This window comes from Nannobrachium achirus, assembly GCF_963921795.1.
Source record: "Nannobrachium achirus genome assembly, chromosome: 3".
NCBI classification, from domain to species: Eukaryota; Metazoa; Chordata; class Actinopteri; order Myctophiformes; family Myctophidae; genus Nannobrachium; species Nannobrachium achirus.
In genome coordinates this window covers 28371419-28398679 of record NC_137812.1, presented here as the reverse complement: position 1 = coordinate 28398679, position 27261 = coordinate 28371419, and the positions used below count along the sequence as shown (strand labels likewise).

At 40.8% G+C, this 27261-nt stretch overlaps 2 protein-coding genes across 2 annotated transcripts in view; one reads left to right on the top strand and one right to left on the bottom strand.

The window, feature by feature from the left end:
- The window catches only part of LOC308282154 (uncharacterized protein), a 313805-nt gene that overhangs the window by 54723 nt on the left and 231821 nt on the right, over positions 1 to 27261 (bottom strand). The gene's annotated exons all lie outside the window — the stretch shown is intronic.
- Positions 1435 to 25785, top strand: LOC308281914 (uncharacterized protein; the record flags this gene model as incomplete). The annotated part of the gene is made up of 4 exons (XM_080722256.1): positions 1435 to 1501; positions 22448 to 22562; positions 23996 to 24105; positions 25619 to 25785. 4 exons carry the CDS (start codon positions 1435 to 1437, stop codon positions 25783 to 25785), a joined length of 459 nt encoding a protein of 152 aa, XP_080578382.1.

The following is a 27261-nucleotide window of genomic DNA, read 5'->3' as shown; positions in this document are numbered from 1 at the left end:
ACTTTAAAGCAGTGTTTCTCAACGCCTGGTCCGGGGTCCACCAGGTGTCCAAATGGACACTTAAACCTTTTACCCCCCCCCCCCAAGACCCCAATCTATACTGTAAATTACAATTCTCTGTTAATTTAACTCTGAGAGACGCAAACCCGCAAGGGTCCGTTTGGACCCCTGATGGTCCTCGCACGGTATACCCAACCAAGTGCTGGTTTGAGAAGGGACGCAACTGTCTATAAACACAACGTGAAGTATCTGTCTAAACACCGGAAAGAGGCCAGCATGCGCTGTCTTCTCGTCTGTGGAACGTAAAATAAGAGCACTGTTTACCTATTATGTGCTGTTTTTACTGTTGCTGCACGTAAAAATATAAAATAACAAAAGTGAAGTGTGAAATATTCAAACTATATAGGTATTTGGATTTGGAGGTATTGAGGTATGACATTTGTTATCGCACAGTCCCAGAAATTAAAGAAATAAGTGTTAAATTGAGCGGTAATTCAAATCTTACCTACCAGTAAGACTCCCTCATCGGGAAATAAACAACCGTCAGGTCGCAGCGTGATTTTAGGGCAAAATGTGTAGGAGCAGTGTCCAAAAATTTGTTTGAAAAAATCGGCCTGATGGTGGCGCTATATGGGACAGATCCATGTTGATGACATGAGTATAGACATACTGTGTACCGATTTGCGTGATTTTAGGGCAAAATCTGTCATTTTATAATGGACGGTTTCCTTTTCGGGTAAGTGCATGACCTTTGGAGAACCTTATTGTCAACCCCTGTTTCTGTAAATATACTTTACTGCTCCTAGTATTGATGAGTAACTGTATTGCATTGTATTGTCTTTAATCTTTATATCTGTCTTGATGAATTGAATACACAGGACCAAAATGGAAACAAGCCCTCAGAGCTTTTTGTGTTATCCTTTTGGTATTATTGTATAACGTACCTCTGTAACAAACTGTTTATATGGTGTAAAATAACATAGTAGATTTACTTGAGTACTGTACTTAAGTATACTGTTGAGGTACTTTACTTGAGTATTTCCAATATCCGATACTTTTACTTCCACTCCACTACATCTCTGATCCAAATATTGTATTTTTACTCCACTATAATTATTTGAAAACTTTACTACTTGCAAATATACACCATTATAAAACATACACTAACCACTTTAGCCCTACTTTATACTACCTGATCTACAAGCTCACAACGCGTCTCGAAGATCTGCTATTTTCAAACATTTTGTACTTTTACTTTTGGTAATATAAGTACATTTTGAGTTCTTTTTCCACCTCTGCAAGACAACATTTCAGTAATTGTGTGTGTGTGTGTGTGTGTGTGTGTGTGTGTGTGTGTGTGTGTGTGTGTGTGTGTGTGTGTGTGTGTGTGTGTGCGTGCATGCGTGCGTGCGTGCGTGCGTGTCAGGAGGACCCATGACCCTAACAAGAGGTTCCTTCACCTACTCAAATGGTGAAGAATACCACGGAGAATGGAAAGAAGGCAAGTCTCCTCACCCTGTTTACTTTACATATCATATCTCCATTATATCATTTCTACAGTCAACTGTTTTGGTGGCGTCAGTTCAGAAAAAGCTAAGGTATGGAAACATGACTGGTGTCTTGAACGCGCGCGGCATGCGTTCAAGACACCAGTCATGTTGCCATACCTTAACAACAGGCATGATACATTTATTTTAACAAGTACATTAAATTTTCCCCCCGTTTCTACGGTTTCTTGGGCTGGATATGGCAGCCTGGAACGGTTGTTCAAGTGCAGCTAACTTTGCATGTTAGTAAACGTGCCACAATTAACAATAATGCATTGCACCTGTGCAGTGCAGCTGACGGAACCTGGGAATATACCAACTCGTCAAGATGGGAAGAATAAAAGTGTGAGAATATAATTATAATACCTAGTTAAAGTGACCATTTTGTTAAATGTTGCATTTGTAGTTATTTTACTGTAATTTAACAACATAATAACCAGCACAGATAGACAGAGAGACATTCATGGATTTATATTTAAAAGTAACTTTTATTTTCCCCCCTGGACCCAGGGTATGGCAGCTGCATACCCCTGCCATACCCAATTGACGCCCCTGTGTTGTTTCTGAGCCGTCATTTGGATAGCCAAACGGAACAACCCGAATAATGGCAGAATGGTATAGCATGTTCTGTAGGTCAGTGGTTCCTAAACTGGTGGTCCCCAAATGATTCTGGGGGTCCCCAGATGATGATGTGCTACATTGTTTTCTCACTTACAATTTAATGACCTTTAAGACCTTTTTGGCCAAAATGTCAAATATTTCACAATATTGTCCAATATTGTGACAGTTTCACTTGCTTATCAGGGTGGCCCCAGTTGACGGCCTGAAAAGTTAGGAACCCCTGGTCTAGGTGAAGAAACATATACATATTGTAGACCTGCATGGTAACACTTTACTTGAGCATACAAATCCATACACGTAATTAACATTTCATTGATGATGAATTAATGATGAACTCGTACGTTAATTCACCATGAATTTATCATGAACTCATCATCAATTCCTGGTCCTCACCATTAACTTATGGTGAAGTCACTATGAATGAACCAACTTATTATACTTATTATATGCCTCGTACATTTAGATTCATATACGGTATACCATATTATGCTGTTTTTCATTTAAAGCAACACTATGTAGCGTTCCTCTTTTTCCCCAGATTTGAACCCGGTTTCCTGCGCAAGTGCTGACATTTTTACCCTTGAGCTTATGTATCCAAAGCAATATCCCTTTGGGTCAATGGTTAAGATATTGGACTTTCACACGGGAGACCCGGGTTCAAATCCCGGGCGTTACATTGGTGCCGCGACCCAGATTGGGTTTCCCCGTGTGAGGAGGTCAAAAGGGGGGTGGGTGTAGCATAGTGACTCACCGCCTCAGCCTGATGGCCTCAATAGTCTAGTATCTCCCTCAGTTCATAAAGATATCCCTTTGGCTCAATGGTCAAGATATTGGACTTTTACGCGGGAGACCCAGGTTCAAATCCTGGGCGTTACACTTATGAGCCTGCATGCTTGCTCAGATGGAAAAATGTAATCTTGACCATGAGGTCAAAATACGTGTCTACATGTCTCAATAGAAGAGCAGGGAGACAAAATACAACCACGCGAATTGTATAAGTTATTGTGCCATACTGTACATACAGATTGGACAAAATTAAAATGTATTCATAAAAAAAAGTCACACAGTATAAGGCTTTAATCGCAGCGGAAACATTTAATCCATAGCCTTTGAAAACTATCTTAATTACCATGACGGCAATTCAAGTGCATTAATTGACTAACGTGTCAAAAAGGATTCAGTTCCAATGGTAGTGGGACTATTTCCACTTGGGAATTAGTTAACACAACTTAACACAATGCTATCTTCACTGAAGTTCTGTCTATATTTTCGCTGAATATTAGCCTATTTTGGCGTGTGTGCCTATGGAGTGATGCAAATGAACCTCTGCTGCCTGTTGGCTATATCAACTCAAAGTGCTTTGCAAAGTAAACGAATAAGTGTGATGAAGTTAAAAGTAAGATTTCAGCTTTTGGGCAAACAGAGACAGCCAAAGGAATGGTGTAAAACTGGAGCAGAAAAAATGTAACCATTGGCAATTCTGTACATACTGTAGGCTATACACTCACAAGTATGCAGACGCGTGCGCACGGGCGCACGCACACACACACACACACACGCACACACACACACACACACACACACACACACACACACACACACACACACACACACACACACACACACACACACACACACACACACACACACCATCTGGTGTCAAGCGCAGGAGACTGCTGAGAGCTCCCCTGTGATGGGAAATAGCACTAGCTGAACCAGTCTTTGCAGTTTGACTAAAAACCACATGGATGTACATGCTTAAGGGGTAAGAGTAAACAAAGAACCAGAACAAAAGTTTTGTGCTATAATAATCAGGGGTGGCGAGTGGTTGGGGAAAACATATGGAAAACATATGCTCTTAAAGTTAGTTTGAAAGAAGTTGTCACAATTTTCCCCCCGTCTCTGGAGACACTTGCAAAGCTGTTAGATTATTTCCGAAGCGGCACACTTTTTATTCTTTCATGCACATTTTGAAAGTGTTGTTAAAGTTTGTTTATACGTATGTATTGGGTATAGGGGAGGGTGAGGGTGTGTGTGTGTGTGTATATATATGCATACATTACATCTGTACCGTGACAGTGTCTCAGCCCATCCCCATACACACACTGTTTGCACACAAACAATTAGGCTAGTTGCGCACTGGACTGGAATTGAACCCTGCGTCTGGGTTAAGCCTGAGTTATACTCAAACGCACACAAGTGCCACACGCGCGCTGAAAATAGCCGACGTACAGTCTCACGACGAGTGGTGCTGAGACGCGCCGCAAGCCTGTAGATCTGATGTTTCCGATTGCGCGGCACCTGTGCGCCAACTGAGTATAACTCCCAGGCTTTAGTGTCACATGAATAATTCAACGGAGAAATGGTTGAACACGGTCCTATGTGGCTGGTCTCAGGTTACAGGAAGTAGGTTGATGTACATCCACGGTCAACGGCATGGGGGCCTGTGGACCATTTACTACTGCACCAACACGGCCATTTAACATCCATGCATTACCACTATTGATTGACATAAAAGCCGGACAAATTCAGCTAAACCCTAATTAGCCGGAGACCGTGACCTGACATGATATTGGAAGCGAGAGGCGTTGGGAAGGGTTGAGCGACAGATTAGAGTCTGTCTGAAGCAGTTTGGAGGAGTCAGGCCGGGAGAGAGAGAGAGAGAGAGAGAGGGAGAGGGAGGGAGAAATAGATACCAGTCCGTTTCAAACAAGCGCTTCACTGATAATCCTTCTTTAGAGGAAGAGGAAAAATAGTATCAGCTTTAAAGTGGTGCGTAAAATAGCTTTTGATTGAGCCAGTTGACATTAATTCAATTAATTTCAATGGCACTATTCATGCTGTCAACATGGCTCTCTTGCAGTTTATACAATTTGACAATTTAGCCATTTAGCAGACGCTCTTATCCAGTAAATGGCTGGAAACCTTGTTAACAAGCAACACAGTAAATGGACAAGAAAACAGAGCACAAAGAATGAGGTGCTGCAAAGTTAATGTCAAGTAAACATTAAACCTACAGTAGTATCTAAACAACATGCTATCTCTAAAAAGTAAACACAATTGTTGAACATACTGTACCTACTTTGGTGGACAAGAAAACAGTATAACGCCGTTGTCAGGTGGAAACCTAATGTCCAAAACCGTTTGTTTTGTATTTATCACTTTTAAAATGATTTAAACTAGTGAAAACAGCCGATCTACAAGCACACAACGCCTCGCACCGCGAGGCGTTGTGCTTGTGCTTGTAGATCTGCTGTTTTCACTACTTTTGTGCGACTGCCTTGTATGATGAAGCAGGGCTTTGCTTTGTGAAAAAATGTACACATTTGAAACTTGGAGATACGAGGTTTCTGCCCGACAGTGACGATATTGTCTATCTAAATAACATACATTGCATACAGTATGTGTGGCGTATACACAAGCGTATAACACTGGCATCACGTCCTTACAGTGTGTATGTTGTGATTTTAGTGTTACTGTACATGGCCTACCTGTAATGTCACCCTTTCTGGGCAGTCGTCTCCATGTATTTATAATCCGGGGTTTGATGAGGTCAGTGTCGTGATCTTCATTTATGGAGATCCAGGTGATGTCAGCAGTTTTGATTTGCAAATGAATTCTGTCTTGGCCATACAGTATATGGAGATATGGGCTTAATATTGATGGGCATAAAAGGGATTCTGTTAGTGTGGTTGGCCTAACAGGGCATCATCTGGGAATCAGATGTAGAGGTCAGCTCCATATGAGATCTAAGTGATGATCCAGTCGTCTCCATGCATGGATATCTAGGGTTTGATGAGGTCAGTGTCATGATCTGCATATATGGATAATACTGTATATCCAGGTGATGATAGTCAGCAGACTTGATGTGCAAATTAATTCTGTCTTGGCCATAGGGAGTGTCCATATATGGGCATTGCAAATATGGGCTTAATATTGATGACATCAGGAATCTCCATATATGATTGCCAGAAAAGGCTGATTTGGTCATTGAGAACAATGTGACCCACTGACCCTCTGACTCACTGACATACGGACAGGATCTGCCGGGTTTAGTGTTACCTACTGTCGCAATGAAGACATAAAATACTATACAAGTAAGACGCCCTAAGGGCCCTGAAACAACAGAGACTGACACAATATGTGTCCATATAAGGACATTCCCAGATATGGGCTTAATATTGATGACATCAGGGACCCCTATATATATACAGTATATATATATATATATATATATATATATATATATATATATATATATATATATATATATACACACACACACATAGTATATATATATATATATATATATATATATATATATATATATACTGTATATATATACACACACACACACATAGTATATACACGGAGCATGACATGTGGTGTGACTGACTGACGCACATGAGCTGCAGGTTTTCATAGTAAATGCGACCTACGGTCGCAACAAGGAATCCTCAATAGTAGCAGTAAAAGTATATTTACAGAAAAACAGTTTTGCCAAGCTAGAAGACTTGTCTAGCCAGTCTAGGTCCAGTTTCAGATTGCAGACTAGAATTTTCAACAGGCCTGAAAATTAAGGCCCTACCCGGCCCGACTAGTTAGCATACATTTTAGGCCCTACCCGGCCCGAAAACGTTAGGTTGGGTATGGTCGGGTTTGGAAAGAATTTTGTAATACAATAAAAAAATATATAATATTTTATTTTTTAATTGAGCCCCAGGCCCTACCCGGCCCGACTAATTAGCATACATTTTAGGCCCTACCCTACCCTAAATGTCGGGTCGGGTTCGGGCAGAATTTGAGAACTCTATTGCAGACAGATGCTCTTTCATAGCGGTTCTGAAGAAGGGTATGGTTGACGCTCAGCATCAAATCTCTCAGTGTCAGTTTCCTTCACTACAATTCACAGATCTATTCTAATGACAGCCTGGTAGAGCTTTTTGCACACAGTCTGACACACCTTTGTGGTGCACGGCAACATGCATGCATACACGATTGCGCGCGCACACGCACACTCACTCACACTCACAAGCACATGCGCGTGCGCACACACACACGCGCTGTCCCAAGAAAACAGCAAAGTAGCAAGCTCTCTGCAGAGTTACGTGATGCAGGTTTGAACTCACGGTCAAATCTCCTCTCCAAATCTCCTGTGGTAAAAACCCTGCTGAGATTAGGGCAGCACTTTAAGAAGACCCTGCTGAGATTAGGGCAGCACTTTAAGCAGTCCTGACAGATGGACTGCCTAATTTACTTCCCCACAGTGAACTGTGAAGACTCACTGTAACCCTCACCACTGCTTGCTCCACTCCCTCCCTTGGTTGCTTTATACTGTATGTAATACTGTTTCCCAAACAGTCGGGACCCATGTGTGGGTCACAGACACATTTTTATTGGTCCCTGCATTTAAAAAAGAAATTATTATCATTTCAAAACATTACCAAAAAAGTTAAGATGTTCATGAATTAAAGAATGCAATGATTTTTTCATTAATAAATAAATTAAAATTCTACGAAATTCCATAAATTAGAAAACAAGTTTGAGAAGAAGTGAAAATAGCTGATCTACAGTACAAGCTCAAAACGTGGCGTGAACAGATGCGTTAAGAGCTTGTAGAACTGACGTTTTCACTAGTTTGGGTCCCGGACAAACATCTAATTTCTCTTTTGGGTCTACGTATATATTTTATGTATATAAAATGAGACAAACTGCAAGAGAATAGCTGATCAATGGTTAGGGTTAGCAGACAATCTGCTATTGTCGTTCATGTATATATTTTTTATGAATTTTCAGAACTTAAATATTTGCAATTTCTTTCTATTTTTGACAATGGTTCTAAAATGTCACCTCAAGTATAACGACATACAAAATAGGGAAGCTGGTCAGAAAGTGGACCCCCCCAAAAAAACTAAAAGAAAAGAATGGGCTTGCTCATATTTTATATTTTTTACAGTTGGGAAAGCCGATAACTTAAGTGTACACCCTCTGCTCCTGGCAAACAAACCAAGCCCTTTCAAAAGCATTCAAAAGCATAAATAAACCCTCTAACCCCATTGGATATAATTAATAGTCACCTCACCTGCAACCAAGAGTTTACCACGGTTATCTGTTTGTTTCCTGTTATACATGTACCGGTATGGTCTTTGGAAGGTTTGATAGTAAATATGCCAAAGAACAAAAGAAGCAAAATGTATAAAACAAATGAATGAGCTTAACAACTTTTAGGGCCCATTCCCACTGGGCCAGATAAACAGATAAAACAATATCGTTCTCCATTCATGTGGATCACAAGATACCGATAAAAAAAAATCAGTGACAGATATTTTTCCATTCAAGTGGATGGTGAGATACTGATAAAAAAAATATCTGTGACAGATATTTTTCCATTCAAGTGGATGGTGAGATACTGATAAAAAAATATCTGTGACAGATATTTTTCCATTCAAGTGGATGGTGAGATACTGATAAAAAATATCTGTGACAGATATTTTTCCATTCAAGTGGATGGTGAGATACTGATAAAAAAATATCTGTGACAGATATTTTTCCATTCAAGTGGATGGCAAGATAGTGAAGATACTGATAAAAAAAGATATCTGTGACGATATTTTTTATCAGTATCTTAACATCCACTTGAATGTTTGAATGTCTGTTTATCTGGCCCAGTGGGAATGGGCCTTCAACCTGATGTACCAAAAATGTTCTAAAATAACAAAAATAGCAGAACTAAGCTCACCAAAGATAGCAATGTGAGCTTGTAGAGAAGCGACTTGGTCAATCTCGGTTATTTTAAACGTGCTCTATAAATAAAGTTTGATTTGATTTGACTGTCATCGTGTTTTGGGAAAATATTTAGAAAGTACAAAATAGGGCTTAAGTGGTTTTAACCCATTTAGAACGGGTACACATTATTGTGTATCATTATTTTATGCTTTAACTATTGAAAAATAGCAGATATACAAGCTCACAGCACGGCACCGAGTGCCGCGCTGCAAGCTTGTAGATCTGCTTTTTTTTGAAAAATCGTGAAAATTAGAATTTTGACCCGATTCTATAAGCGTCTTTTGAATCCTTCTAAGATTTTTAGAAAAACCTATGTTTCTATGTCAGCAATCTGGTTAGCCATTGTCAAAGAAAAGGTCCTTTTCACTTAAATGGAGCTCAGTTAGTCTGTTCTTGAGACACTACTATGTCAGTGGTTCTCAAACCTTTTCATGTGAGGGACCCCCAAAATTATATTTATTTGGCCATGGACCCGCATCTCAAAACATTTAGTTCCAGTGACCACCCAGAAGCAAGATTTGCACACATTTTCACGACTTTTTCAACAAAAATAGCAGATCTACAAGCTCGCAGCGCGGCACTCGGTGCCGCGCTGTGAGCTTGTATATCTGCTGTTTTTCAATAGTTAAAGCATTAAATAATTCTAGGACTAAGACCCATTGACAGTGTATAATGTATGTTTTGGCTTAGCGGAAGCAGCAATAAGACACAGTCTAATGTTGCTGCAGAGCCAATGGGAGGCTGGCTTCATTCAGGGTAGGTCTCTAAGCTCTTTATGTTGCATTAGCTTCTTAAACACACGCAGGGGAGACCATGACCTTCTGGCACAAAGGTACCGTCAGCAGTACTGCCACAGTTTGGCTCCTTTTCAGACACCCGCTACAAACAGGGATCAATGTTGTGTCGGCAGCAGCGATCCAGTGCTAATGTCATGGGCTGTCTTTTTCCCTGTATTTTTTTCTCCTTTTTCTTTTTCTTTTTTCTTTTTTTCTTCGTCAAAGTGAGGTCCGGGGAACCCCCATGTTGTTCCTTGAGGGGGGTTCCAGGGGGGGAAATGTGTTAAAGGACAACTTCGTTTTATTACAACAAGGGTTCATATTGTCGTTGTCGGGTGAAAACTGTGTATGTCCAAAACCGTTTATTTTGCATTTATCATTTTAAAAATGATTTAAACTAGTGAAAACAGCCGATCTAGATCTGCTGTTTTCACTACTTTTGTACGACGGCCTTGTATGACGAAGCAGGGCTTTACTTTGCGAAAGAACTACAAATTTGAAACTTGGAGATACAAGGTTTTCAGCCGACAACGACGATATATTAGATTGTAATTAAAGAGAAGAAAAGATGAGTGTTAAAATGTTTTCATTTACTGCTTTCTATTGTTTTAGCAATGATGGGGGCATGCATGCAAATCAAAATGGTTAAAATCACTAAAACGATAGAAAGAAGTACATTAAAACATTTTAACACTCATCTTTTCTTCTCTCTAATGACCATCTAAAATATGAACCCTTGTTGTAAAGTTTAATAGTAATTTAGTAATTTTAATAGTATAAAAATCTGTTTAATGTATTTGCTCCAAATTTATACTTAAAATATGGCAGATCTACAAGCTCTTACAAATTGGCTATTGCAGATTGCTGGACTGACTTGTAGCACTGCTTTAGAATCTAAAGCATTGCTTTTCAAACCTTTTCATGTAGATCATGTTGTACTGTATTGTGAGAGGACAGTGAACCATGACAGGAGATTTACAATGTCGTTGTAGGGCAAAACCTCTTATCTCCATTTTAACTTTTAGTTTTTTCGTAAATAGACGCGGCGAAGCCCTATACTTGATCACACTACAGCATTACACAAAAGCATAGAAAGTAGCAGATCCCCAAGCTCAAAACAGGTTTTGAGCTTGTAGATCTGCTACTTTTGCAATTTTTTTATTAGAATCCTGAAAATAAATTGTTTTGGACATATGAGGTTTCCACCCGACAAGATGATATATTATATTGAAACTGACTTTCACAACTTCTAATCGACTTAATCTAGCTAATGTAGGTTAATCAAATAATTGAGAAGGAGGTTTTTGTTTTGATAACGTTATAATCTAATTGATTAGTCTTATTAACCACTTGCACTTTGTTGTACAATGCGTGCAAATATAGCCGACCAATATACTCACAAACAAGCCACGGTGTATCACGTTGTATCACGTTGTGAACCTGTAGTTCTGTTTTTTTCACACACAAAAATAAATTAGCAATCGTATAATCGAGAAAAAAGTTTGAAATAATAGGGGTTCAGGTGCATAACACAGGCTCTGTTGCCTGATTCACTATCTTCGTTTCAAAGTAAAAAATAAACAAATAAAGAATTCATTTATTCAAGCTTTATTTATTCTCAAAATCACACTGAACAATTAAACTAATTTACAGTGTTGTCAATAGTTTCATCGACATCACAGTGTGTTGATGATTGATTGCACATCGTCACTGTCGGACAGAAACCTTTGTTTGTCTAAAACTAATCCAAAACCAACCTGTGTTAAAAAATAGCAGATCCACAAGCTCACAACGCGTCACATCCGCCGTATTGTGAGCTTGTAGATCGCCCATTTTCCCTACGGTTACATGCACTGTCATATGACAACGTATAAAATAGGGCGTTCATTCATGAAGAAACAAAAACAAGAAGAAGAAGAAGAAAGATCTAAAAGCAGAGACATATTGTGGTCACTATGGTCCTAAAGAGACCCATGGACCACTAGAGTATCTGTTTCCAGTGTTCAGTGGCGTCAAGTGACTAAGAACATTTACTCAAGTACTGTACATAAGTATACAGTTTTGAGGTATTTGTACTTCACTCGAGTATTTCCAATGTCCAATACTTTCACTTCGACTCCACTATACATCTCAGAGGCAAATATCGTACTTTTACTCCACTACAATAATTTGAAAACATGATTCACTATAGTTACTTTGCCGGTATGAATTATAATATTATAAAACATACATATACCACTTTAGCCCTATATTTTATGCCTTGGCTACGACGCGTTGTGAGCTTGTAGATATGCTATTTTCAAACATTTTGTATACTTTTACGTTTGGTATTTCTATATTGCAGCATTGATACTTTTGTTTTACTTATATGCAAGTACTTTTTTCCACCATTGCCAGTGTTCTACGGTGCAGGCCAGGGTCATTCATATAGAGGTATAGAGCACAGTGTTCTACCGTCAGGGGTGTCGCACCAAATTCTGGGCCCTGGGTACAAGGATTCACTGTGGGCCCCTGTGCTTTAACTATTGAAAAATAGCAGATATACAAGCTCACAGCGCGGCACCGAGTGCCACGCTGCGAGCTTGTAGATCTGCTATTTTTGAAAAAATCATGAAAATCTTTGAATATTTCAAATCCTTCTGAGTTTTTTTTTTTTGAAAAAAACTGTGTTTCTATGTCAGTGGAGCTCAAACCTTTTCATGTGAAGGACCCCCAAAAAGGTATGTATTTGGCACGGAACCCCCATCTCAAAATATTGAGTTCCAGGGACCCACCCAGAAGCTAAATTTGAGTTACAAATGTTCGCTTAAAAAAAAATACATATATTCAAAGATTTGCACATAATTTTCACGACTTTTCAAAAATAGCAGATCTACAAGCTCGCAGCGCGGCACTCGGTGCCGCGCTGTGAGCTTGTATATCTGCTATTTTTCAATAGCTAAAGTATCAAATAATTAAGGCCCCTCCACCACCTTGGGCCCTAGTAACTCAGGCCCTAGTGACGCCCCTCTCTACAGTGCAGGCCAGGGTCATTCATGAGGTATAGAGCACAGGAGTCACCAGGGTCATTCATGAGGTATAGAGCACAGGAGTCACCAGGTTCACTACAAACTCCAGACTCATTAACCCATGAAGACCCAAGGCCCAGTCTGCTGTGTCTTCTGATACATCCTAACAGTTTTCTGAAAAAACCTATGATACTGTATAGCAGGGGTTTTCAAAGTGGGTGACGGGGCACCCTGGGGTGACGGGGCACCCTGGGGTGCCGCGACGGCAGTTCAGGGTGTACCGCGAGATACTTTGATAATATTTGGAATTTATTTGGACACTTGAAAAAATATTTTTAGTGTCATTTTAAACTTGAAGTACAAAGTTATTTTCAGTCAGTTCTAACCAAAATGGCTATTGTCTCAACGTTTTCCTCGCAACATAAACGCTAAAATATCGTCACTTTCGGGCGGAAACCTCGTATCTCCAAGTTTCAAATGTGTACGTCTTTTGGTAAAGCAAAGCCCTGCTTCATCATACAAGACTGTCGCACAAAACTAGTGAAAATAGCCGATCTACAGTACAAGCACACAACGCCTCGCGATGCAAGGCGTTGTGTGCTTTAGTCCATTATATCCACAAGTTTCCAACATCCCATCGTGCATTGCGCAGAAATTGGACGGAGCTTCCTGCGCCGCAGCCGAGTGTGATCTACAAGCTCACAACGGCTGCATCTGCGACGCGACGTGAGCTTGTATGTCTGCTGTTAACCGGAAGTGTGGTGCAGTGTGGTGCAAAACATTCTCCAGTAAATTCCCGCGGAAACAGGTGGATAGATGATAAATACAAAACGAACGGTTTTGGACATACAAGGTTTCCACCCGACAACGACGATATGCTATAAATATAAGGTGCTGGGAGTGAAAATTATAATGTTCTTTAGGGGTGCCTCGGATTAAAAAAAATATTTATGGGGTGCCCTGAGACAAAAACATTTGGGAACCCCTGCTATAGAGTATGTGTTAAGATGTATCTCCAGCGCTGTACAGTATTTAACAGAAAAGGTTGGGATACCAATTTTATCCAATCAGGATGGAGATCTCAGTTACAAAACAGATGAAATTGGAAGTGATGGAACTGATACACTGGAACACTGATAAGTGATAAATGGGTATTCTCTCCTGATTGGCTGAAATTTGGTCACCTTTTTACTGTTTATTAAAGGGGAAGACCACCCATTTTCAATATTGAACTATGTCATTAATATACCTTAGAGGAGTTGTGTGGAAATAAAATAAAAAAAAGTTCCCCCTCTTCTGTGTTGTCTAGAACTGGAGGATTGATTTTGGGGTTTGTATTGTAAAGTACAATGTGTGATGTCATCAAGTTGTGATTTGCAATACAAACCCCAAAATCAATCCTCCAGTTCTAGGCAACACAGAAGAGGGGGAACTTTTTTTTAATTTCCACACAACTCCTCTAAGGTATATTAATGGGTGGTCTGCCCCTTTAAAGAGTTGGAGAGATGGGGAGACTGCGTATATCCAGAAGTACTGCATATAGGGTCTTAAGTAGTTAAAATGTGATCTCTCCGCTGTTGTCACTTGATTGCTTTAGCTTTTTAGCGCGCTGCTTTGCAAAAGTTAATAAACGGGCTCAGCACAGCCCACGCATTTCAACTTAAGTCTTCTTCATATCAAAACAAGTGACAGCTCACATATATGTAACAAAGGCTGGTGTCAGCTGCCAGGCAAACACAGTAGCACTACAGATAATTGACGGCAGTTGCAGCAGTTAAGAAAGTGGGTGTGAATATAATTAGATTCTGACAAGGCATCAGTATGTTTAAGATGAGCAAATCCATCATAAATAATCAATAGCATCGGATTCACAAACAATCATATTAAATAGTAAAATAACAACACATTGTTAAAAAAATATATATTATAATTACACTTATTTACACATCATCCCCAGATGACAGTGAAATGACAATTTAAGGACTTTTAAGACCTTTTTCATTAAAAAAAGAGGGGGAAAAAAAGACCGCTACCGCATCAAAAGTAATCACAAACTATGCTATAAACTGGTCCAACATTGGCCAAATTGTTAAATAATATATAAGATGATCTATAAGTTCACAACATCTCGCATTGTGAGCTTATAGATAGAGCTTATAGGCTTGTAGATTGGCTATTTTCACAATACCGGTATGCATCTATTTAGTCAAACAAAATTGAATGCCTCAACTCTTGCATTCCAAGCAAGTGCTTATCAGGGTGGGGGTCCCCCAAATGCAATTATTTTAGGGGTTGCAGCCTAAAAAGGTTGAGAACAACTTCTGTAGAATAGTGGTTCCCAACCTTTTTAGCTCATCACCCAAAAAAGTAATTCGACGTTTTAGTGTGGTACGATGCGTCCAAAAAACAGCTCCCGTAGGATTTTTGTGCTAAAATTGATTTTTTTGCAGATTCTGGTTCTATAGAGTCCAAACTATGAGAAAATGATGGGTGTCAACTTTTCCGGACCCCCACCCCCTTTCTGGGGGTCATCTAGTTTGGGACCTCCCAGAACAGTACGCCAGCCAGTTAATGTCCAATTTTCTTAATATTAGGGTTGTTTTGTAGGTTTTAAAACATTCTGAGTTCATTTATTGCACTTTTGAAGCAGCCAGAATAAGCTTTCTGACTTTTGGTTGGGGTTTTTCCTCACCTGGGACCCCCCAGATGGACCCCTGAGCCTATCTCAGTACTCGCTCTGCTCCTGCTCCAGAACAATATCATATTAGATCATAATTTTTGAAGCATAAAAGTTTTTTTCTGAAAACAAAAATAAGTAGTAACAAATACCAGGGGCCTTCAACAGGGGGTTCGGGACCCCTGGGGGTCCTCAGAGTTACTACCAAGTGTGATACAAATTGTACCTCTAAGGATTTCTTTGCTAAAATGTATTTTTTTACTGCTTTGGCTTTTATAGGGACCAAACTGTCAGAAAATTATGGGTGTCAGATTTTCCTGACCCCTGCCCCCTTTCTGGGGGGTCATCTATTTTAGGACCTCGCAGAACAGTATGCCATCCAGTTAATGTCCAATTTTCATAATATTAGAGTTGTTTTGAAGGTTTTAAAACATTCTAAGTTCATATATTGCACTTTTGAAGCAGCCAGAATAACATTTATGACTTTTGGTGGGGGTCTTTCCTCACCTGGGACCCCCGAAATGACCCCTGAGCCTATCTCAGTACAGTCCTTGCTCTGCTCCTGCTTCAGAACAGTGTCAAATTAGATCATAATTGAAGCATAAAAGCTTTTGTACCCCTACCTGGGCTCTGTACCTGACAACAAAAATGAGTAGCTAATACCAGGGGTCTTCCACAGGGTCCGGGACCCCAAGGTGTACAGGGGGCCAGCCAAACGTCCGTTTCAGTTTTGGCCCTATTCTTGCAACCAGTTGTGCAATTTGCTATCTATTTTTGAATAATATTAGAAACTGTTAGTTTTATGTATCCTGGGTTTATGTAGTGTACTTGATGGTTTATTAGTATTCTCAGTATTATTTGGTAGTAAGATGCCTCATGGTGCCAATTCTTTGGTCAGTGATGTATATGTGACCTGTTACCCATATATGGAGACCCCTGGTACCCATATATAGAGATCCATGTACTGTATGTGGAGATATGCTGTGAGAGCCCAAACATGCTTACTCAGTTATTTGTTATGTGAAAGTCCTATGATGTCTATGACAACTGACATCATACCCTTTTATGCCCATACATGGAGATCCCTGTCTGTAGAACCAGCCACACAGCTATGGGCTGTCTTGGCCATATATGGATTCTGTTAGTGTGGTATGTGGCCTCCATATATGGACATTCCCATATATCTTGAATCAGAATGTATGACCTCAGCATCAAAGGCTGGATTGGGGTATGTCCCTGTGACAAACTATTATCATGTCCACTGTCCAGGGGTACTTGTACATCAAGCTGCCTCACAGAAACAGGACATATAGACTCCTGCCCTATAGCCTCAGGGCTGGGCAAGGCTTACTTATTTCCATCAACATTGGAGTCATTGGAACACTTTGGTCCAACAACCCTGCATCTGTGATAATGCAGGGTAATGGGATGGGACTTCAGTCAAAGAACTTGGAGCTGCACTGCTACCACATATCCTCCATGCCAACTACGTCACAATGCAGTATAAATGATACCTGACAAATTGCCCTGAGCTTCCACCAGTTGAAGAAAATGGATGGAATTCAGAGAGTGGAGGGTATTTTCCAATCAGATGTCTTGGCTGATTGGAAGGTTGGGGTGACCAGAGATTTGGCTGGCCCCCTGTAGTAACTCTGAGGACACCTTGGGGTCCCAGACCCCCTGTGGAAGACCCCTGGTATTAGCTGCTCATTTGTGTTGTCAGAGCCCAGCAACAAAAAAAGCTTTTATGCTTCAATTATGATCTAATTTGACACTGTTCTGGAGCAGGAGCAGAGCAAGGACTGTAATGAGTACTGAGATAGGCTCAGGGGTCATTCCAGGGGTCCCATGCAGGTGAGGAAAGACCCCCACCAAAAGTCAGAAAGGTTATTCTGACTGCTTCAAAAGTGCAATATATGGACCTTTAAAACCTTCAAAACAACTCTAATATTATGAAAACTGGACATTAACTGGCTGGCATACTGTTCTGCAAGGTCCTAAAATAGATGACCCCCCAGAAAAGGGGCAGTGGTCAGGAAAATCTGACACCCATAATTTTCTGACAGTTTGGTCCCTATAAAAGCCAAAGCAGTAAAAAAATTAAGTTCAGCTAAAAAAATCATTAGAAGTACACTGTGTAGTAACTCTGAGGACCCCCTAGGGGTCCCGAAGCCCCTGTGGAAGACCCCTGGTATTTGCTACTACTCATTTTTGTTTTCAAAGCCCAGCTACAAAAACTTGTATTCAATTATGATCTAATATGACATTTTTCTGGAGCAGGAGCAGAGCGATTACTGAGATAGGCACAGGGGACCGTCTGGGGGGTCCCAGGTGAGGAAAGACCCCAACCAAAAGGCAGAAAGCTTATTCTGGCTGCTTCAAAAGTGTAATAAATGAACTCAGAATGTTTTAAAACCTACAAAACAACCCTAATATTAAGAAAATTGGACATTAACTGGCTGGCGTACTGTTCTGGGAGGTCCCAAACTAGATGACCCCCAGAAAGGGGGTGGGGGTCCGGAAAAGTTGACACCCATTATTTTCTCATTGTTTGGACTCTATAGAACCAGGATCTGCAAAAAAATCAATTTTAGCACAAAAATCCTACGGAATTACACATCGTACCACACTATTTGCCCGGGACCAAACTAGTGAAAATAGCAGATTGGCTATTTTCGCATATTTTAACTACTTCTTAAAAGTTTTTTTTAATTCATGGAATTTCTCTTTGATTTCTAAATGAAATTATTGAAAAGAATCATTGAATTTTGTTTTTAATTCATGATTTTCTTTAGCTTTTTTGGGAATGTTTTTTGAAAATGTTTTGAAATAATTATAATTTAAAAAAATTTAGGGAACAAAAAAGAAAGGGACCCATAAAAATGTGTCTGCGACTCATAAATGGGTCCCGACTTTGCAACATTTTGGGCAGTAGGAATAAAGCCAATTATCCAAATCCAGGGGCGTCAATTGGGTATGGCAGGGGTATGCAGCTGCCATACCCTGGGTCCAGGGGGAAAATAAAAGTTACTTTTAAATATAAATCCATGAATGTCTCTTTGTCTATCTGTGCTGGATATTATATTGTTAAATTACAGTAAAATAACAAAAAATGCTAAATTTAACAAAATGGTCGCTTTAACAAGGTATTATAATTATATTCTCCTCATCTTGACAGAATGGTATATTCCCAGGTTCCGCAGGTCAGCTGCACAGGTGCAATGCATTATTGTCTCCACCAGCCGAAGGCTGAGGGAGAGTATGTTTTCCCGTCCGTCCGTCCGTCCGTCCGTCCGTCCGTGCGTGCGTGCGTCCGTCCGTCCGTGCGTGCGTGCGTGCGTGCGTCCGTGCGTCCTCGCAGTTTGTGAGCAGCTAATCTCAGTCACCGTTGGCCCGATCGCTGCCAAACTGAGCACACACACTCCCTGGATGCCAATCTAGAACCTCTGCCCCACATTTTTCAAATCAGCCTCATGGTGGCGCTATAACAGGCCGATTTGTGTGGCCTGGTTGTTACCAGCTAATCTCTGGCGCCGTTGGCCCGATCGCTGCCAAACTGAGCACACACACTCCCTGGATGCTAATTCAGAACCTCTGCCCCACATTTTTTAAATCAGCCTCATGGTGGCGCTATAACAGGCCGATTTGTGTGGCCTGGTGGAGACCTGTGCTCGGAAGAGCACTGCTTCTAGTTGTTAATTGTGGCACGTTTACCAACATGCCAAGTTTAGCTGCACTTGAACAATCGTTCCAGGCTGCCATATCCAGCCCAAGAAACCGTAGAAACTGGGGAAAAAAATAAAATGTACTTCTTAAAATAAATGTATCATGCCTGTTACTAAGGAATGGCAACATGACTGGTGTCTTGCACGCACACCTTCGCGCGCGTGCAAGACACCAGTCATGTTGCCATACCTTAGCTTTTTCTGAACTGACGCCACTGTCCAAACCCAACGTGTTTTCATTTCCAAACCTGATGAGAGATGCATACCATAAACAGTGTGGCAAATTTGCAAAACATGAACTCAACCATGACTCCATGACTGTTATTCAGAAGACGTAGTGAAGCGTGCGTGCGTTTCCACCAATTTTCCAGACAGGGATTACTGTTTTTTTTTTTTTTTTTTTTTTCATGATGTGACACTTGCAAAGAGAGAGGAATAAATAAATACAAACTGCGCCAGTGAGACAAAGGCTTATCTTACTACAAAAAATATTGAAAATAATAAGACAAAAATGTCTTTAGCAAGAAAATATTTATATATATATTTATATGCTATTTTAAATTGCTCTCCTGCTGTTCATAATTGGATACTTATATCATAACAAGGCTATGATAGCAGTGAGTCAATCAAGAAACTAATTTAAAAATTGTGTGTGTGTGTGTTTGGGATGCGAGTTATCTTCGATTGAGACATCTGGAGGTGGGATCGTATTCAACGTAAATATAATTTTGTTTACGCAGTAGCACAATAAAACAATGTTCCAAAGTGCTTCAGAGCGGTAAAGTAAAGTGCAGACACAGTTCCCTACACGTATGGTTGTATAAACCGTGATGTGTGACAGTTGTGTCAATAATGCCAAAGCATCCGAGGGTTGCAGCTGTCAACATCTTAACATTATTTTAGGACGGCGTCAGACAGCTGCAGACGCCTCTGGTTGCTGACATTTGTTAAAAAATAAAAATAAACTGTCAAAGCAAGAAGAGCAACAAACAACACGTTTGGAGCAATTCTATTGTTTGGACAGTATTTGCCCATGAGGAAAAGTTAGGCGAGGGCTATATAGATTCTTCTCACATAAGGGGAAATAAAAGCAGCACTGTGTAACTTTTTTTTAATTAATAAAATGTTACTTTGAACAATCTGTGTGTAGAGCAGCGGTTCCCAAACTTTTTTGTCTCAGGGCACCCCATAAATATTTTTTTTTTAATCCGAGGCACCCCTACATTATAATTTTCACTCCCAGCACCTTATATTTATAGCATATCGCCGTTGTCGGGTGGAAACCTTGTATGTCCAAAACCGTTACTTTAGTTAAAATGTACTAAACTAGTGAAAACAGCAGATCTACAAGCACACAACGCCTCGCAAATATTTTTTCAAGTGTCCAAATAAATTCCAAATATTATCAAATGATCTCGCGGCATCCCTGGACTGCCTACGCAGCACCCCAGGGTGCCCCGGCACCCACTTTGAAAACCCCTGCTCTATAGCAATGCGCACTGTCAGAATATAGAGTATTTAACACTTATTTTAATGTGTGAACCAGAAACACATTTCATTGCAAGGTGTAAACGGGGCCTGAGATTCACTGCTCCACAGAACCAGAGGTTTCCAACCTCTCTTCTTGACCAGAGGGCCAGGGGCGTCACACCAAATTCTGGGCCCTGGGTACAAGGATTCACTGCGGGCCCCCCATGAATGTTAACTATTGAAAAACAGCAGATATACAAGCTCACAGCGCGGCACCGAGTGCCGCGCTGCGAGCTTGTAGATCTGCTATTTTTGAAAAATCGTGAAAATGTGTGCCAAGAAACCTATGTTTCCATGTCAGTGATGCTCAAACTTTTTCATGTGAAGGACCCACCCCCATCTCAAAATATTTAGTTCCAGGGACCCCCCAGAAGCAACATTTTTGTTACAAATGTTCACTAAAAAAAGACATATTCAAAGATTTGCGCCCATTTTCACGACTTTTCAAAAATAGCAGATCTACAAGCTCGCAGCGCGGCACTCGGTGCCGCGCTGTGAGCTTGTATATCTGCTATTTTTCAATAGCTAAAGTTACTAGGGCCCCTCCACCTTGGGCCCTAGTAACTCAGTTCAACTTTCCTACCCCTTGTGACGCCCCTGACCAGGGCCCACTTGAAAATCTCCAAAGAGCGTTTGCCGGACCTCCCAATTTGACCACGTTGTGATAAGTGTTCAGATGGGTGGGCAGAGTGCATTTTCAGAGCAGTTTAGTATGAAAACGTCCACCTCATGTCTGTCTGTCCGTCCGTCCGTTAGTCACGCTAAAGGCCTGTCCATAGTAGGGCATTCACGAATAGTGATTTTTAGTATTCGAATTATTCGACCTCAAAGTATTCGAATAGTTGAATATTCGACAGGACTGGCCAAATATTAAGTAAGCTAGAGGCGAACATTGTGAAAATAGCCGATCTACATGCTCACAACGCCTCGCGTTGCGAGGCGTTGTGAGCATGTAGATCTGCTATTTTCACAATATTTATCTGTGGAACCGAGTCATATTAAATGTAATACCTACAATTCCAAGTGCTTGTCAGGGTGGGGGTCCCCAGTTCAAATATGTTTATTTTGGGGGTCACAGCCTAAAAAGGGTTGAGAACCCCTGGTATAGAGCATTAACAAATTCCTCCACCATGGGCACTGACAACTCATTCTTATGACTTCCTATCTAGCCAAGCTTTATAAACTATATATTTTTTTAAAGAGAAAAAGCGAATATTCGACTTCGGTGAACAACGTCGAATAGTGACTTTGATATTCGAATATTCGAATATTTGGTGAATGCCCTAGTCCATAGTATCTCCGAAATGTTCGGTGAGTTGGACTTTCCGACGTGCAAATTTTCCGAACTCTCATTCGGTCTAATGCTTTTCAGAAGTCGCGATTGACGCCATATTGTAGTCGAACTGGACCTTTAGACCAAAAAGGGCGGTTTCAGTCAAAGTATGGACAGGCCTTAATACACAACATTTCGTTACCTCCCATATTCCATGAAGGCAGGTCACAAAAGGTTGTAAGTAACACATTTGGTGTAACACTCACTCACATGGGTCTGTGGCTCGTCGCTGATTGGCTGTGTCCTTCGCAGACAGCTCTGATTGTTGTTTCACACGCTGTTTAACCCAACGCTGCCCAGTCAGCTGTGTGTCTCCTGTCGCTGTTCTATAACACGCTGCTTAGGCAGTTCACGTCTTCTTCTTTTTAATGGAAGGTCAAACATATGAGGGTATCTTTTCATATAAAATGCTAACGCAGCCTTTGTTTGTGTCTCCTGCCTCAGGTCTGCGTCATGGACTGGGTCAGCTGACCTTCAGTGATGGGACGTGCTACACGGGGCAGTTTGAGAACGGCCTCTTCAACGGCTGCGGGGTGCTCGCTTTCCCCGATGGCTCCAAGTCAGTGCCTGACCTTTGACCTTGTATCATACAAACCAATAGACTAGAGCACAGAAGATGTGTGTGACAATACTGCCGCTATCCACCTGTGTCGCAGAGTCTTTTTTTTTTCTTTTTGTATTTTATAATTAAACTATATATAACGTAAGAGATAATGCAAAATGCAAGGCATCGATTCCCGATGAAGCCCGTTGATTTGACACCAAAACTGTGGGAGGAGCACGGCACGGCAAAATAAAGTTTATCTAGGAAGGGAAAAATGGAATAAAGTCAAGTACTATTAATACCACACTAATAAAAAGAGCCGATCTATAAGCTCACTACAACGCATCTCACTGTAACACATTGTGAGCTTGTACCGTAGATCGGTTATTTACACGTTAAAGCATACAGCTACAGACGTGTAAAAACATTTTGACACTGTAAAACTAACACAGACAACCCCTGACTTGCTGAATAATATGTATTTGTTGTGTCTGCTCTTGCTAAAATATGTATTACATATGTCTGCTCTTGCAATGACATTTGCCACATTTCATTCCAAAGTACACATAACTCTGTGTTTCCCCCGCATCTGCCGTGCGCCGTGTTTTTAAACCAGCTAATGCAACAACAGCAATGAATGCCGAGAAGTAAATAAGTGAAATGAACACGAAGACCCTTATGACCCTCAGAAACGGAAGGCTTTATAGACTAGAGCGTATGATTTCCTCTCTTTTCTGGAGCTATAGGGTATGTTATCGTCACTGTCGGACATGAAACCTCGTATCTCCAAGTTTCAAATGTGTACATTTCTTTGTAAAGTAAAGCCCTGCTTCAACATACAAGACTGTCGCACAAGACTAGTGAAAATAGCAGATGTGTGTGCTTGTAGATCGGCTATTTTCACTAGTTTAAATCATTTTGAAAATGACAAATTAAAAAAATGAGCGGTTTTGGACATACAAGGTTTCCACCCGACAACGGCGTTGTGTTACATTACAGACTGGAGAGTGCGCTCTGAATAGAAATAATATTCCAGGGGCCAGGGCCATTTCGACAAGTCAGGTCTGCCTTTTTTTACTTACCTCGTTGTGTTGACATTTACGTTGATTTGTCTATAAGCTGTGAGTAAACTAATTTAGGTCGTGGAGTTAAGTGGAGCCAGCCATTTCACTTAAACGCTCACCATCAACCGGAAGACAAAGGATACGCGCAAACATCTGAGGTCTCACCTCCAAACGGGCGGCTAAATTGCGGTTGTGCAACGGCTTTAGAATTGGTTTCAAGGTTTGGTTGATGTAATTGCAAAAGAAGCACTCCTAATGTGTGTGGGTGTGTGTGTGTGTGTGTGTGTGTGTGTGTGTGTGTGTGTGTGTGTGTGTGTGTGTGTGTGTGTGTGTGTGTGTGTGTGTGTGTGTGCACGCGCGCACGCACGCTTGTTTATTTTCCAGGTACGAAGGTGAATTTGTTCAGGGAAAATTCCAAGGCGCGGGCGTCTTCAACCGGTTCGATGGAATGAAGTTTGAGGGAGAGTTCAGAAGTGGAAGTGTCGACGGTTATGGTAAAACATTTCATTTCACACCACGGATGTACAAAAACCTTTAATTAATTTCCTTCAAAGCCTACAAATGTGACCATGTCTTACCTGCCGCTATCAATTAAAAAGTAGCGTAATTTGTTTAGTTTTTTCTTCCTCGTGGATGGAAAGTTGGTATGTATTATTAGGTATGAGTGCCTAAGGTTAAGGTATGGATTCCAACCATATTTCTAATACTTTTTTCAGAGAGTGTTAATTATCTGGCTGTGTGCTCTGGGTGTAAAGCTCCCATGTGTGCTAAAGAAGGTCTCTGGGGGTAATCAACACGTTTAATGTTGGAGGACATCTGGGGGAGGAGGGAGTGTCACAACCTGCTGATAGAGAACAATTCTTTTAACGTGTAAAAATAGACACGCCACAGAAAACGAGCAGTGGCGGCACCACAAAAATGTCTTCTGTGCACGGGTCATTGGCAGGGGTGTCGCACCAAATTCTGGGCCACAGGTACTTTAACTATTGAAAAATCTTTGTGCAAGACTGCAAGTCTTTGAATATTTCAAATCCTTCTAAGGTTTTTAAGGTTTTTTGAAAAACCTATGTTTCTATGTCAGTGGTGCTCAAACCTTTTCATGTGAAGGACCCTCAAAATGATATGTATTTGTCCACGGACCCCCATCTCAAAATATTTAGTTCCAGGGAGCTTGTAGATTTTTCAATAGCTAAAGTATTTGAAGGCCCCTCCACCTTGGGCCCTAGTAACTTGACCTTGAGATTTGAGAAACAGTGGTATAAACCATTGGTTCTCAAAGTGGGGTGCGGGGACCCCCAGGGGTCCTTGAGGGAGTTCCAGGGGGTCCCCATCTAAATGATAGTTAGGAACCAAATGGACCCTTATGGGTAGGCGGCTATGTAACTCCAGTTTGTACACTGTCAGAATTAAAATAACATAGATTTTACAATATAAATAGGGGTTTCAGAGATAGAAATGCCATTAAATGGGGGTCCGTACAACTGGGGGTCCTTGAAATTAAAATGGTTGGGAATCACTGCTAGAGCGTATAAGAATCTTCTCTTATGGGGGTCCCTGGCATATCTTCCCGTGGAACTTTTTGAAAAGTCGTGAAAATGTGTGGAAATCTGAAATCTGAAAATGAAGTATTATTTAAGCGAACATTTGTAACTAAAATGATGCTTCTATGGGGTCCCTGGAGCTAAATATTTTGAGATGGGGGTCCGTGGCCAAATACATATAATTTTGGGGGTCCTTCACATGAAAAAGTTTGAGCACCACTGACATAGAAACATAGCTTTTTCAAAATTTAAATATTCAAAGACTTGCACAAATTTCATGATTTTTCAAAAATAGCAGATCTACAAGCTCGCAGCGTGGCACTCTGTGCCGCACTGCGAGCTTGTATATCTGCTATTTTTCAATAGTTAAAGTACCCAGGGCCCAGAATTTGGTGCTACACCCCTGCTTGACATGAAAAGGTTTGGGAAGCCACTGGTATAAAGCATCCGTCTGGTCTTCCTGCAGGAGTCCTGACGTTCACAGACGGCGGGGGACCAGGCGTGCAGGGGGGCAGCAGCCAGGAGGGTCTGTTCGAGAGCAACCAGCTGGCGAGGAGGGAGAGCAGCCAGAGCCAGGCGGCCGTGCAGCGGGCGCTGGGGGCAGCCGCCAAGGCCCGGGCCCTGGCCATGTGACCCTGACCCAGACCCAACACCACCGTCTCAACACCCAGCCACCAGGATCTTTCACCCATGCATCCTCCTCCTCCTCCTCCTTGACTGGGTTTGACTTGATTTCTATTATGAAGAAACAAATTCATTTGCATTTCTTCACAAACATCTAATCCAGTGGTTCTCAAACTTTTAAATGTCAAGGTCTTCCCTCAAACAAAGGACAACTTTGATTTTTTTACAACAAGGGTTCATATTTTAGATTATAATTAGAGAAAAGAAAAGATGAGTGTTAAAATGTTTTCATTTACTGCTTTCTAATTTCTATTGTTTTAGCAATTTTAGTATTTTGATTTCAGTGGGTGGGGTCATGCGTACAAGTGGCTAAATATGTCTTTTTAGATACAATAAGCCGTCAATTTCTATATTACTATTTACACCAGCCCCCATAAGTCACATCTGCCTATGAAAGATTGTGGTGCATCTTGGGAATGGGCTTATTGTGTCCGCAAAAGTAGTTAACATAGCATCACAATCATTTTAACCACTTCATCCATTTATATGTTGGATATTCAAAGATGGCAGATCTGCAAGCCTCGAGTGCTTGTACATGTGAAATTTTGGAAAAATATTGAAAATGTTTGGACACAAATCTTCTCTTCTGGGGGTCCCTGGCACAAAACCTTTTCAGGTGGGAAAATACATAGCAATTTGGCTTTGGCAAATTGACATGAAAAGGTTTGAGAACCACTGACTTGAGTAGCACTTCTTCCTTTCATCCAAGTCAGCTTGGAATCCATTGGTTCAGAATCAGCTCTATCCACCTCCTGCTCAGTGCAACACACCGGTGCTACATCTCTTTCTATGAACACTCTGCCGTTCCTCACTCCCTCCAAGATGTCAGTTCTTTTTTCTATTAATCGCTCAATATCTCCCATAATGAGATATCTCGCTCATAATATCAAATAAACGGGGTTACTCTAGTAACCTATAGTTTTCTTTGTATTATACTATATATTTTTTAATTGCAACCACAAGTGCTTCATTTGGGGGTGGCTAAACGAACTAAACTAAAAGGTAATTAAAATGAGTGGGCATGGTAGAATTCTTCTTCCGAAGCACGGCTTACAATTATGTGAAACCATCCTACTAGCAAATTATTCTATGACAAGTACTGTATAATAACTTTGCATTGAGGGCAAGCTGTATAGTTCACAGAACTACTGAGAAAATTATTATTATAATAATTTTTCTTCCCCGGAACTGACTCCATCAATGTTACATTAAAGCAAAAAATACTTCCTTGGATTCCTGGATTAACCTACAGTAATTCGCCATAATTCAACATCATTTTAGAAAGCGTCGAAAACAAAATCACACCTTTCATCAAAGTGATTCTAAAGTGCTTTTTAAAGAGGTTGATTTTTAAGAGGTTGAAACTCTACTACTTTCTCAAAAGGTGTAGTGGTATTGAAGCCATTCTGCCTTGCTTTGTGCAAC